Source organism: Ipomoea triloba, chromosome 1 (genome assembly GCF_003576645.1).
Source record: "Ipomoea triloba cultivar NCNSP0323 chromosome 1, ASM357664v1".
Taxonomy (NCBI): domain Eukaryota; kingdom Viridiplantae; phylum Streptophyta; class Magnoliopsida; order Solanales; family Convolvulaceae; genus Ipomoea; species Ipomoea triloba.
In genome coordinates this window covers 35300269-35312609 of record NC_044916.1, presented here as the reverse complement: position 1 = coordinate 35312609, position 12341 = coordinate 35300269, and the positions used below count along the sequence as shown (strand labels likewise).

The window sequence follows — 12341 nt, the reverse complement described above, 5'->3', positions numbered from 1 at the left end:
GGTTTTTTTTTTTTTTTTTTTTGGTTTGAGAATCAAACTTCATTTTGTGTTCAACACAGGGTACGCGTAGCAAATGAACTTGGAGCGGGGAATGGAAAAGGAGCAAAGCTTGCAACCAAAGTGTCATTGTTGAACTCCATAGTTATCGGAATTTTGTTTTGGTTGATTATTATTCTGTTCCCTGGCAAGCTTGCTATGATCTTCACATCTAACACCTCTGTCATTCAAATGGTTCGGGAACTTGCATTTCTGTTAGGAACGACCATTCTCATCAACTGCATTCAACCAATTCTTTCAGGCAAGAAAATCTTAAAACCAACTTCATTCTTCTTATACTTGAATTCATATGGTAGCTAGGCTGTAGCTTTTGTTTTAATCCAAAATACAATCTTCGTTCTTCCAGGAGTAGCTGTTGGATCTGGTTGGCAAGCACTGGTGGCATATGTAAACTTAGGAAGTTATTATCTCGTTGGAATCCCTTTTGGGTTAATCCTCGGATGGTTTTTCCATTTCGGATTAAAGGTAGGTAAATGCATAGCATTAAAAACAAAAACATCCCGCAACTCGTTTGATTCTTGATCTGCATATCATACACACGTTAATGTGGAACGTTTGATCACTGAAGTGAAGAAAGACATTAACTACTACTGAGAATTGTGTTTGTGGTTGTACTACATTTGACTGACCCAATTTATGTTTTCAGGGCATCTGGATTGGAATGATATGTGGAACTGTGGTTCAAACCTTGATTTTAACAATCCTCACATTGGAACAAGGGTGGGAGAGAGGTAAAACACTATAGTGGTAATTTTATTTTTAATCTTTGTTTTTTTTTTTTAAATTAAAAAAAATGGACAACAAATCCATCAACTTTTATAGTGTGGGTGCTTTTGGTTCTCTACTGTTTCATTTGAATAGAAACATCAAGTAGTGCCAATTCAGAAAAATCAAGTAGCTTCAAAACATCATTACTGCTTTGTACAACAATCCACCATATTGGACCAATGTATTGTTTTTTTAATGATAATGTTTATTTGTACGATGGGTTACTAGGATATACCTTCGGGTAGTGGTTACCGGTAAATTTGACCAATGTATTGTTCATTCAGCTACTTCTCAACTTATTGACAAGGGGGAGTTATGGAAGTGTCATTGAGTTACATGTTATTTGGCCATTATTGTTTTTAATTGAAGGGATGTTACTTGGCCATTATTGTTTTTAATTGAAGGGATTTTGATTGCTGAATTAATTTTACAATTAAGGAATTAAAAGTGGAAAAATTAAAATTTGTGTATCAAATTACAACAATTAATTAAGGTCACAAAATTAATTAGAAGGATATAAGCTAAACCGGGTTGTCAGGCATAAGTTTATTAGACGACCGTTCCCCGGTCTCATCCTTGTCCGGGCCACTAAATAAACGACCAAGCGGTGCTTTGACGGACTTAAACAAACTCTTTGGAATAACCGTCAATTCCTCCCCTCCGCCGCCGCCGCCCTCCTCCTTTGACGACCTCGTCGAACTTCCCCGGGAGAAGAAAGGCGGAGCCGGTGTGAATCCACAGCGGTCTGCCGTGCCTTCCCGGTCGAACCGCTCATAATAAAAATTATTAGCCCGTCCCCAACCGGTTCCAGCGCTGTTACTTCTATAGCCCTTCGTCGAACTTCTTTGGGCCGGTAACTCGGCGAAACTCGGGTTTCTGCTCAAACCGGTATTAACCAGCCGGTTCCTTACCTCGTCCGGTAATCTTAATGTGAACCGTTCGACATCATCTCCCGGTCGAATCAGTGAGTTACAGTGACCCGTCGAGTGAGACCGGGGAAATTTCCCGGCGAGTCGCTGTCGTCTTGGCGTTGATCTCGGCGGACGGTTCAGTATAGGAGCTTGGAGTGGAATTGGATCCTCCGGCGCCGGCGAGGCATTGGTTATTTCCATCTCCGGGCGGATTGAGTCACGAACTTCATAGTTGAGCGAGTCATTTACCGGGTGATGACTCAGTATAGCAATCCATCCCTCACTCCCCTGTTCGTCGGCGGTAGGAACGAGATTCGCACGGCAAACCGGACAGGTGACGTGTGACGCAAGCCAGACGTCGATGCAGTCATGGTGGAAGACATGACAGCACGCCGGAAGCAGGCGGAGCGTCTCGTCGTCCTCGAACTCATTCAAACACACGGCGCATTCTAGCGCCCCTTTCCCCAACTTCAGCCCCTTAACATCTGAGTAAAGAAACGTGGGAAACGTGTCGATAAAATCCGTGTCGAGCCCGCGCGTGACGGCCCGACGTCGCCGTCGCCGCGAGCCCGTTTCTCCGTCGGAGAAGTCCAGAGCCATCCTTCGCTCGGCGCACTGACGTACATAGACGGTGATGATGCCGATTAAGAAAAACAAAGCAATGAAACAGAGTATAATGGTGGCGGCGTGTACGTTCACCTTGATTTTGGAGTCATCGGAGTTAGACACCTGCGGTGGAGCTCCACTCTCCGCCGATATCCAAGCCGGCGGAACTAGAGCGAAAGTAAAGATGACGACGGAGTAGCATAAGTAGTTAGAAGCCATATTATCTATCTGAGCTCGATTTTCTTCATCGGCAAAACACAAGTACACGTGTTAGCTACCGTACGTGCACCTTGTATAACTGTATTTTGGTGGTTATGTCTGCCGGCTTGAATAAATATATATGCATGGATTTTAACGGACACGCGCGATGCAGACTAGGAGTGGGCCAAGTCTGAAAACTTGGGTTTTAAGCCATATAGAAATGAAAGAAATTATTAATGTCTCAAATTTTAATTGGATTAATCTTTTTTTTTTTGAGATATAAATATCAAATTATACAAAAATAGGGGAACTTCAATTGATTTGGTAGTTGGTTGCCTTGGTTAATAATTACGGAGTAAAAGATTTCAATTTCATAATTAATCAATGTGGTTTATTTTCTTGTGATCTTTTACCGGTTAAATTCAAAAGTAAATTTGTCCAAACAAACATTTAGTTAGTAGTTGCAAATCTTCTTGTAAATAAAAAACGTACAAAAATAAAAAAGGATTAATGTAAACTTTGAGGCAGATAATTCTAGTAAAATGAAATTGTAGATTTTTAAAAAAAAAAAAATTAATTAGTCAAGGTCAAAGATATAGAAAACTTGCGACAACAGGTATTAGTAACCACGCTAGGTTCAATGATGAATAAATAAAGCATAGTAACAATTAAAGCAAATGTATAATAATTATTTGACTTTAGTTTCAGACTAAATTATGATTATTCTAGTGGTCCAGAATAGTATGTGTATACAGGATTAATAAGATTGAAGAAAGTAACAACAAATTATTCCAAGTTTATCTTATCTCCTTATTATGATTCTTTGCTTATTAGGGTAGTAAGGTGAACTTCACTCAGAACCCGTGTTGCTGACTTTCTCGTTATCTCGTAAATCAAATATAGAAGAAAGTAGAAGAGTTTGTTAGTTGTTGCTTAACTGCCGAGAATATAATAATGATTTGTCTTCCATACTAATAATTACATGCAATTTTAATTAACAATTTGGTTAAAGAAATTCTTGAATGTGTATGGCTAAACCCAGTGTGTTATTATCGCACCAGTGTAGAGTGATGGCGATATAATGATGTGATCTTGATTGTAACTCATTACAATCACATTTTGATGATATATATGCAATTAAGGGCAAGTCTTAAACTACTTGGGAGTGTGAATACAGATCATTGTAGACACTTTTAGCTGTTTCTTCACTGTGCACTGCGGTTTTTGGTGAGCGGATGAGAGCGTACACAAGGGTGGCCGCCATGGCTCCAACAATGGGTGCAACAACAAACACCCATTGGTTCTTATAAACACCTGAGACAACTGCTGGGCCTATGCTTCTTGCAGGATTCATGGAAGCTCCAGTTATGGGGCTGCATGCATGTTTATGATATATAGAATCAGTTAACAAGAAATAGGTATACGTACTACCAGCATCTGTTACTACTTGTTGGATATTTATATAGTAATGGAGATTAATATTTCAGATGGACTACTTACCCAGCAACCAGGACTTCAAACAAGAGTGTAACTCCAATTGCCACTCCGGCTAGCTCTTTGTTCTGCAGATGATGGATGAAGATTCGGTAAGGTTAAGTTAATGCTAAAGTTAATCAACTGGAATGGAGAATTGAAGCTAGACAGGATGTGTATATATATACAGCTCTGTCGTCTGAAGCAGCACCACAGATAACGAACATTAGAATGAAAGTCATGAGGAACTCCCAGGTTATAGCCTCGAGATCAGTGGTTGGAGTGTTGTACTGAGTAAGGGTTGGTTTAATGTCGTTTTGGTGATTGAATAGCACCTTCAAGGTGAGGCATGCAAGTGTTGAACCCACCAACTGACACACCACATACATAGGAACCTAGAAATCGAACAGATTAATACATTAAAAAGATCGAATAATTCAGATTCTGCATTTTCATTGGACCAGAATCTTACTTGCACTAAGGGAAGCCTGCCAGAAGTGCCAAAAGCTATGGTAACAGCAGGGTTGAAATGTGCACCAGAAACATGGCCAAGTGTATATATGAGTGCCATTAGAGGAAGACCCCAAGCTAAAGCTATTCCCACTATGGTGAGTTCCTTCTCCCTATCAACAAGAGCAGAGCCACACCCCACAAATATGAAAATGTAAGTGCCCACCAGCTCTGCTACAATCTGCATAATACAAATTATATACTGTTATTGATATTTGTATTAGTACAAGTAGCAATTCAAGGATGTTAATCATTTATTACCTTCTGGAAAGCAGATATGAAGCCAGAAGCTTCCCTAGGGAATTCCTGGGAATGAAAAACATGTTTATGCTTTGTTCCTTCTTCCATAATGGAAAATTCTCCAAATTTATTCTTGGGGGAAAAGCCTGAGAGGTTTGAATCTATGCTAGACATTTTTTTACTTGTCAATGCTGATATATGTCTAAGGTTTTATAGTAACAAGTTGTTGACTTGGTACAAAGATTTGGTTTAAATTTGGATTTGGAATAATTCTTGACGTGACAGACTTCATTGTCAGTCGAAAGCTCTGCAAATATACTAAAATAAAATGGAAGTGCAGTTGTGGAATAAGCATATAGAAGCCGGCAGATGGATGCTTTAGCATAGTAGTGATTGTACTTGTAAAGTATGTATGCCACAGAAAAATGCCAAAATGGAATTTGTATGACATTTTGTTTTGGTCATAGGAATTTGATCAAGCTGTTGTCTGGCAGTCTGGCACTAACCTTTGTACTTTCTATAGCAAATCATTGTGCCGGAGCTTTGATTTGAAAAATATATAATAAAGATTTAAACTAAATCCTCCTATCGACGTCAAGGAAATTAAAGAACAAAGAGACATGGACTTCTTAACCCTAAGCAACAAGACAGGACAAGAAAAAAATGTCTAATACAAAGTCTAATTCTTACAGTAGAGATTGGTTTTATTATAGTAAAGTGACCCTTCAATGAACTAAAGAATTTCAAAATCAGAATATGTATTGAGACCACTCTACAAAAGAAGCCTTAAATTCTAGCACTGCAGGTTGGGCACATTGAACCAGCTGCTGCATGTGTGCCGGATTGGATGGCGTCCTGATAGAATGCGCTGCTGCACCAAATGCACACCGTAGGAACCATGTTTCTTCCCGATAAATTTGGGGCTACACCTGTATCTTTTCCCAGCCAAAATGGGGAATTAAACCCTTCTCCCATATCCACCCCATAAGAGAATACCTTGGAATCTTGTTGGCCACAGCTCAAACTTTGTGTGCCCATAAAACTGTATTCCACTGGCTCGCTTCTCTCTGCTCTCAACCCTTCAAAACTCCCACTTCTATCATACTTCTGGATGTTCTGGTTCAATTTGAACAGACCTTCACCCTGCACAGACATTGCATTTTTTATTTTTTTTAAATATGAAATTCATTTTTTCAGAATAAAACAAAAATTGATTGGTGTCCAATCTCTAAAGTTATACTCTATTGTAGAATTTGCGGGATTTCCTAATTAAATCATTTGAAAAAGCAAGAACAGAAAATAGTTGGATTTTATGGAGCATTCAGCCAAATCTATCAGTGAAAGATCCAGAGTGGTACCTTATCTGACATTATGTCATAGGTCTGAAAGCAGTTTGATGACTGCACCAGTGAGTTTGCATTAGCTGCCGAGCCATCATGATTCAATACATTTCCCACACTAGTTCTCCAAATGTTGCCATCCATTATAGCTTTGTTAGGCTGGACAACATTACTCCTGGCACTAGTCATAATATTCTTCCCAAACTTTCCGACCTCATCCATTCTCTGTTCTCCCCAGCCACTATTAGAGAAAACCGTATTATAATTATTTCCAAAATCAACAACATTGCTATTGAATGATGAGTTCTGCAAATCAACCCCAAGCACTCCTCCCTGTTTCTGATTTTCTACTCTTCTGTGATCAATGTTATGAAGACTAGTTTGAGCACCATATGTTTGCCCCACACCAAATTGGAAACCAGACCTCCCTGCAGGGTATCCTTGCTGCTGAAGTTGCATGGTATTAGCATTTGCACTAACTTCTACATGAGAATTTCCAAAAGAGAGATTCAGATCTTGATGCACTGAACCATGAAGTCCATTAAGTTTAGGTCCATCTAATGAGTTGGTATAGCTCCTAGCTCTACTAAACGCTTGATTAGAAGCTTCCTGCACAAAAGCCGGAGGAAGCATTGCAGTTTCAGACGGTTCCTGCTCATACATTTCCACGTTACTTTTGCAAGCCTTGTTTTCATTACCATCAGAAAAAAGTGAGAAGTTAAGACTTCTATCCTGTTTCAAGTCAGTAGAAGCATCAGCATTTAGTGCGCCATGACTGCTGCTAAAAGGAAAAATCAACTCATCATCATTAACATTAACATCTTGGAGTATGTTGACATCCAAATTATCAACCTTCCTCATTGAAACATTATCAACATAATTTTCAATTGCATCATTCTTCTCATAACCTGACAAGGAAAGCAGGCCACTCTCAAGAGTCTTTTGCTCTCTAGGCTCCTCTTCAAAGCAATCAGGAAATTGACTTTCATACTTTTCAGCAGAATCTATATCTTTTTTCCAAGATGGAGCACATCCAAAATGATCTTCCATTTCCAAGTTACTTACATTATCATTGTTTGATTTGGCACAACCACCACTGTAATTTTTCTCAACACTGGACATATCATCAAATCTCTGCTCATCAACACAGCTAGAAAAAACAAGATTTAAATTACCAGCACGTTGTTCCACATCCCCTGACAGTGTCTTTAAACAGTCTTCTGAACCACTTTTTTGTGCAGAGCCTGTTGGGATAGAAGAGACTGAGACACCATTCATCTCTTCCCTGCATGATTCAGCATCACAAGGCTGTTGCACACTTATCTGAGTATTTCCATCCAGCCCACTGCTATTAATGCATAGTCCAGATATTGACTCTTTGTTTACAGCATGCCTATCCTTGTCAAGTTGCATCTCATCAACATCACAAGCTTCCACATTACCATCTGAAGAATGTAAATCACTTCCAGAAATTGGACCCTTTTCAAACTCCACTATAATAGAAGTACCCCCTGTTGCACTATTTTTAACAATATCCAATTTATCATTCAATGGGAAAGGTGAAGAGCTGCTTGAATTCCTTCCTTGTTGATCATAACTATTATTGGCTTTCTCAGAAGCATCCTCAGCAGCAGGTGGGCAACAAGCAGTGTTCTCATCATTAGACAAAATAGCTTCAGAGGTAGAGCATCTGGTAGATTTATTAGAAAATAAATCCACAGGGGCATCAGCACTTGTTGATTTATCAAAGGTCTCCAAGTGCTCGCCATCCAGATTACCAAAATTACCTTTAGGTGAAGAATTCATCTTAGTTTTTGTATCCAAGCCACTAATTTCTGAAAAATCCCTGTTTGCAACAACTGGTTCTTGCAGTGTAGAATCTGTTTGTGAACTATTCACCTGTAGTGATTCAATGGCATTCTTTACTTGATTTCTCACATGGGTACCAACATGACCATTGTACCGATGCCTTTCGTCAAATGACTTGTGGCAGAACTGGCACACAAACTTTCCATCTTTAATAATTACCCCATCAGAAATGGATTGACCATTTTTTGATCTCTTTCTCCTCTGACAAGAAGACTGGTGCTGCAAAAGATCATCCTTGTTACCAAAATCCAAATTACAATTCTCATAATGAGCAATTTCCCCTACATGGACCTCTTGCAGATCTCCAAGCTTCAATACATCTTGTATCTGATCATTAACAGACGTATTACTAACAGGGGGTGATGATACACGGCTAGCAACATTTTCCTTCTTAGTAACATCTGGAACAACAGTATCTCTTATCTGTAGCATTTTGTTTGTATCAGTAGAAGCTTGTTTATCACCATCAAGGATGCTTTTGGAACTCTCAACAGAATTAAATGGAACGGTGCCTTGTTCACCACGAAGAGAAAGCAAGTATATGGAAACTTCCTTGCATGACACAAAGTGCCGTCCATTCGGGCTGCAAATAGCCAAAATGATAGATAACAATTTAGGTATAAACATCAAAGCTATTATATGGTGTAACAAATATGAAACTATTAGCATCAGTCTAATTCGAATAGAAAAACACATCCTGAAGGATGGTTAAACATGTCAATCATTTTACATAAACAGTAGTTACACTAATTAAAGATACAAAAGGAGAACAGAACACCATGAAAGATGGTTAATAACAAGCATGTAGTTGGAAAAAAATAATGAAATATATATTGAGTTTGAGCATAAATTACCACAGAATGAATGTATGTGTAGCTACAATCTCTCAACCATTTTATTACATAATAATCCTATATCTCAGATCATTAGTTAGGTTGATAGACAATTAAAGAAACCAATCAATTTCTCCATTTCTGTCAAAAGACTTACACCTCAAATCAATGGGATGATGTGTATCTCAAAAGATTATTAATTAGTCTCATCATTGAATGTTCTTCTTTCTAATTTAGGCTATATCAAATTTACCTGGGCCACACCAAATACTCGAATTCAATTACAGTTTCAATTCAAATTGATATTTCAAGTACCTAAGTTTTGGCAAGCAAGTAGGTATTACTGGACAGCATGGATATTACAGAATGTCATCAAGTAGGTTCTATGGAAGCATTTCATTGCAAGGAAACCAAGACAACAGCTATCTTCAAGAACAAATCCTGCCAAACTCTAACTACTACTCCACATTGTAACTCCAAAGTGTTAGACAAAGCACATTACTAAACTTGCAAACTAGCAAAGCACGAGCAAGAGGAAAACACAAACATAACACTGACAATTGACAGAAACAACAGTGGCATCACAAAAATATCATTCACCCAGCACATTAACTACAACTTGACTTTACTAATTATATAAACTTATTTGTGTGTGTGTCAGTGTGTCATGTATGCATTAATTCTAGACTTCCACCCCATTTCCCATTTTAGTTCCTAGTTCACCAAAAAACTATCAATAAGTTGTATTGTCAAGATCCCATTTTCCTTTACAGTGAAACTAAATAATATAAAGCAGCAATTATAGCAACAAGAAAAACAGAATTTCCAGAAACCTTATGTAGCGACGGCAGTACACCCAAACCCGGCCAGCCTTCCTTTTGAGGGAGAGCAAAAGCTTCCAACCTTTTGGCAAAGTAGTCCCAAACTGGCTGGCGTCAACAATTCTTCTCTTTTTTCTCCTACTTCCCCATTGCCCATTCAAACCCTGGAGAAACCCTAACAGCTTCTCCTCGCCCTCGAGTCCTTCTGTCCTCCGCCTCAGCTCCATGGAAAATGGATCCTCCAACGCGCTCAGAGCCACCATATCCACGGGCACACCATCAGCATTCACAATCTCGTTATCCCTATCCACCGAATTATCATAGACCACTACGTTCGTCATCGCCAAATCGCCATTGGAATGAGTTGCATGGCTGAAATTGGAGTTCACAATGTCGCTTTTATCCTTCCGCGGCCGACCACGTTTTCTCTTGAACCCAGCGGACGCCGCATTGGGCAATTGGGTAACCGGGGTAATCGAGACCGAATAATCTACTGGAATAGGAATTAAGTCGGAGGGATTGGCCTCCGCTTTAAAAAGCTGTTTCAGAAGAGACACGATTTGAAAACTCTCGGGGTCAGTCTCCATAGAGGGCTGATTCGGGTTGTGATTTGTGGCGCGGAGATGCGGCGTGCGGCTACGGAGAGCGGTGGAAGAGGCAGCCGGAGCCAGACGGAGACGCGAATAAGTCTGCTTGCGCGAGCCGGCGGACTCATTGAACACGGAGCGGTCGAGTTTAGGGCTAACGACGTCGTCCAAGCGACGGGGATCAAAAGCGGCCGGGGAACACAGGGAAAGAGAGTAGAGCTCAGATTGGGACAGAAGTCTAAGATCAACGGTAGGTATTGAATCAAGTTGAAGCGGACAGTCGGCGGCGGCGGCCGGAAGAGAAGGAGTATCGACGGTGGCGGAAGCCATTAGTGAAAGGGGAAGCACCAAAGCAGAGGGGCAAATTTGAGTTTCCCGGAGCAAATATATAACTTCCAGATGGCACTGTTTGTATGAAATACGGTCACGAGCGGGACAAGCAAACAAATTAAATAAAAATAAATAGAAAAAATGGTGAAATCAAACCAATTTATCTGCAGATCTCAAATCTGTAATTCATCAATGTAAAAATCCGAAATCTTTTTTGCAGAAACATCAGACTTCAATTCATCAAACAAAACCAGAGAGAGAGCCGAAGACAAATGGATTGAGAGTCGCAACTCGCAAGAGACCCGGTTTTGGGGAAAAGTTAAAGAAAAACCGCTCGTATTTTCATGCCCGCTTTAAATATGGGCTCACCGTATTTGTTTATTTACTATTTTTTAATTCAAAATTATTTTATTTCTTCTTTTGCGGGGTCCATTCAATCCGAAAAAACCGTTCATTTTTTTATACGGAGTAATAATTTAAAATAATACTCCGTATTAGATTAGATTGCCCATTTGATGTGATTTTTTTTATTATTAGCATTAATAAATTTCTATACTTGTGTTTTTTAAATTTACCTTAAGTGGGGAAATATCAAATTTATTGCAAATAATTTGGTATTGCTATTACAATTGAGCTTTAAAATTTGTCTATATTAGCCTATATCTAGTGATCAAATAAATTGGAATGAAAATATGAAATTAATTTGGTTTAATTCAATTTCTATATTTGGGCGAGACCTTTCACTCGTATAAAAAACGTAAAATAGAATATCAAATATTAACTTTTAAAAATTTTAAATTGAATCGTGTTAGATTTTGTTTACTAAATTCGTTATTTAATATTAGATTTTTTAGCCAACAAATATTTGAATTTGTGTTTTCTTTCAAAAAAAAAAATATTTGAATTTGTGAGGTGTGAAAATATTATTTTTGTACGTAATTATTTGTAAAGTTTTTATTTACTCATGAAGAAATAAATATTCATTATTGATAGGCCAATTGTTATACTATGCACTAGAGTTCATATTGCATTGTAAACCCTAATACAAAAATTATATATCTTCAATAAACACATTATGTACCTACATTTAACAGTTTCTGTTTTTGTATATGTAAATAAATAACTTCATAATTGTTGATACATAATATGATAGCTATATGTACTGAAAATATCAATTGCAGGTACAAAATGTGTCAACTACATATATAGAATATGAAGATTATTTTTGGACAAAAGTCTACAATGCATGGTAGATCCTGGTTCATGATATAATTTGCTGATTACAGAGTACTCCAACGGGCTTGATAACTTAAACACTTGGCCCAATTTATTAGGCATAAGGATTAGTATTTTTTTAAAGGACTTACTTGAGCCCAACTAGATAGAAAAAAAAAAACACAACACACCAAAAACAAAAACAAAATTGTCAATCATTTCAAATTGGCATGCTATAACTATAATAATAAATTTATAAAAAAAAATATACAAAAACAATGCAATAACAACACTACAAATATAAAAGCACAAATTTTAAAAGTGCTAATATAAATAATAGTTAATTAAAGAATACATACATACATACATACATACATACATATATATATATATAAAGAATTTCGGTAAACCGATATTTTTTAACTGAATTAATCGTTAATCGTAAATTTTCGATTCGATCGATTAACCGAATTTTTATTTGCATCTGTCGTAAATTTTTGATTCGATTCGATTAACCGAATTTTTATTTGCAAAGTACCATAGATGTAACCACCCTAATCCACCGGGCAAATTATACCGT

At 38.0% G+C, this 12341-nt stretch overlaps 4 protein-coding genes across 5 annotated transcripts in view; 1 reads left to right on the top strand and 3 right to left on the bottom strand.

Moving 5' to 3' along the window:
- LOC116030317 (protein DETOXIFICATION 27-like) overlaps positions 1–4687 on the top strand; it is a 17292-nt gene extending 12605 nt beyond the window's left edge. The window contains exons 4-7 of the mRNA XM_031272541.1: positions 60–298; positions 404–522; positions 704–788; positions 4031–4687. Of these exons, the coding sequence (XP_031128401.1) occupies positions 60–298; positions 404–522; positions 704–788; positions 4031–4074 (487 nt within the window). The 3' untranslated portion in view covers positions 4075–4687. The remainder of the gene's footprint in view (positions 1–59; positions 299–403; positions 523–703; positions 789–4030) is intronic.
- Positions 1274–2579, bottom strand: LOC116030307 (E3 ubiquitin-protein ligase ATL15-like). The gene has a single exon (XM_031272530.1). The coding sequence runs from the start codon at positions 2559–2561 to the stop codon at positions 1347–1349; it is 1215 nt and encodes a 404-aa protein (XP_031128390.1). The 5' UTR covers positions 2562–2579; the 3' UTR covers positions 1274–1346.
- On the bottom strand, positions 3824–4940 carry LOC116013099 (aquaporin NIP1-1-like). Its single transcript, XM_031252759.1, has 5 exons — positions 4788–4940; positions 4489–4707; positions 4242–4411; positions 4044–4105; positions 3824–3916 (listed from the first exon to the last, which is right to left on the bottom strand). The coding sequence occupies exons 1-4, from the start codon at positions 4938–4940 to the stop codon at positions 4093–4095; spliced, it is 555 nt and encodes a 184-aa protein (XP_031108619.1). The 3' UTR covers positions 3824–3916; positions 4044–4092.
- A 340-nt stretch (positions 4941–5280) lies between these two features.
- Positions 5281–10850, bottom strand: LOC116030296. Of its 2 annotated transcripts, XM_031272522.1 has the most exons (4): positions 10703–10850; positions 9642–10621; positions 6125–8558; positions 5281–5909 (listed from the first exon to the last, which is right to left on the bottom strand). In XM_031272522.1, exons 2-4 carry the CDS (start codon positions 10544–10546, stop codon positions 5553–5555), a joined length of 3696 nt encoding a protein of 1231 aa, XP_031128382.1. In that variant the 5' UTR covers positions 10547–10621; positions 10703–10850; the 3' UTR covers positions 5281–5552. The 2 variants fall into 2 exon arrangements, with proteins under 2 accessions (XP_031128382.1, XP_031128376.1); XM_031272516.1 differs by having other exon boundaries at positions 9642–10850.
- Between the last annotated feature and the right edge of the window lie 1491 nt (positions 10851–12341).

Bases quoted from the DNA above. Each gene is read 5' to 3' on its own strand.
- LOC116030296 (XM_031272516.1), bottom strand. From the start codon at position 10,546: ATGGCTTCCGCCACCGTCGATACTCCTTCTCTTCCGGCCGCCGCCGCC. The intron at 8,559-9,641 runs GTTTCTGGAAAT...GGCTATTTGCAG, and splicing joins TACTGCCGTCGCTACATAAG to CCCGAATGGACGGCACTTTG. The intron at 5,910-6,124 runs GTACCACTCTGG...ATGTCTGTGCAG, and splicing joins ATGACATAATGTCAGATAAG to GGTGAAGGTCTGTTCAAATT.
- LOC116030307 (XM_031272530.1), bottom strand. From the start codon at position 2,561: ATGGCTTCTAACTACTTATGCTACTCCGTCGTCATCTTTACTTTCGCT.
- LOC116013099 (XM_031252759.1), bottom strand. From the start codon at position 4,940: ATGTCTAGCATAGATTCAAACCTCTCAGGCTTTTCCCCCAAGAATAAA. The intron at 4,708-4,787 runs GTAATAAATGAT...TGTATTATGCAG, and splicing joins TCATATCTGCTTTCCAGAAG to ATTGTAGCAGAGCTGGTGGG. The intron at 4,412-4,488 runs GTAAGATTCTGG...TTCGATTTCTAG, and splicing joins GCAGGCTTCCCTTAGTGCAA to GTTCCTATGTATGTGGTGTG.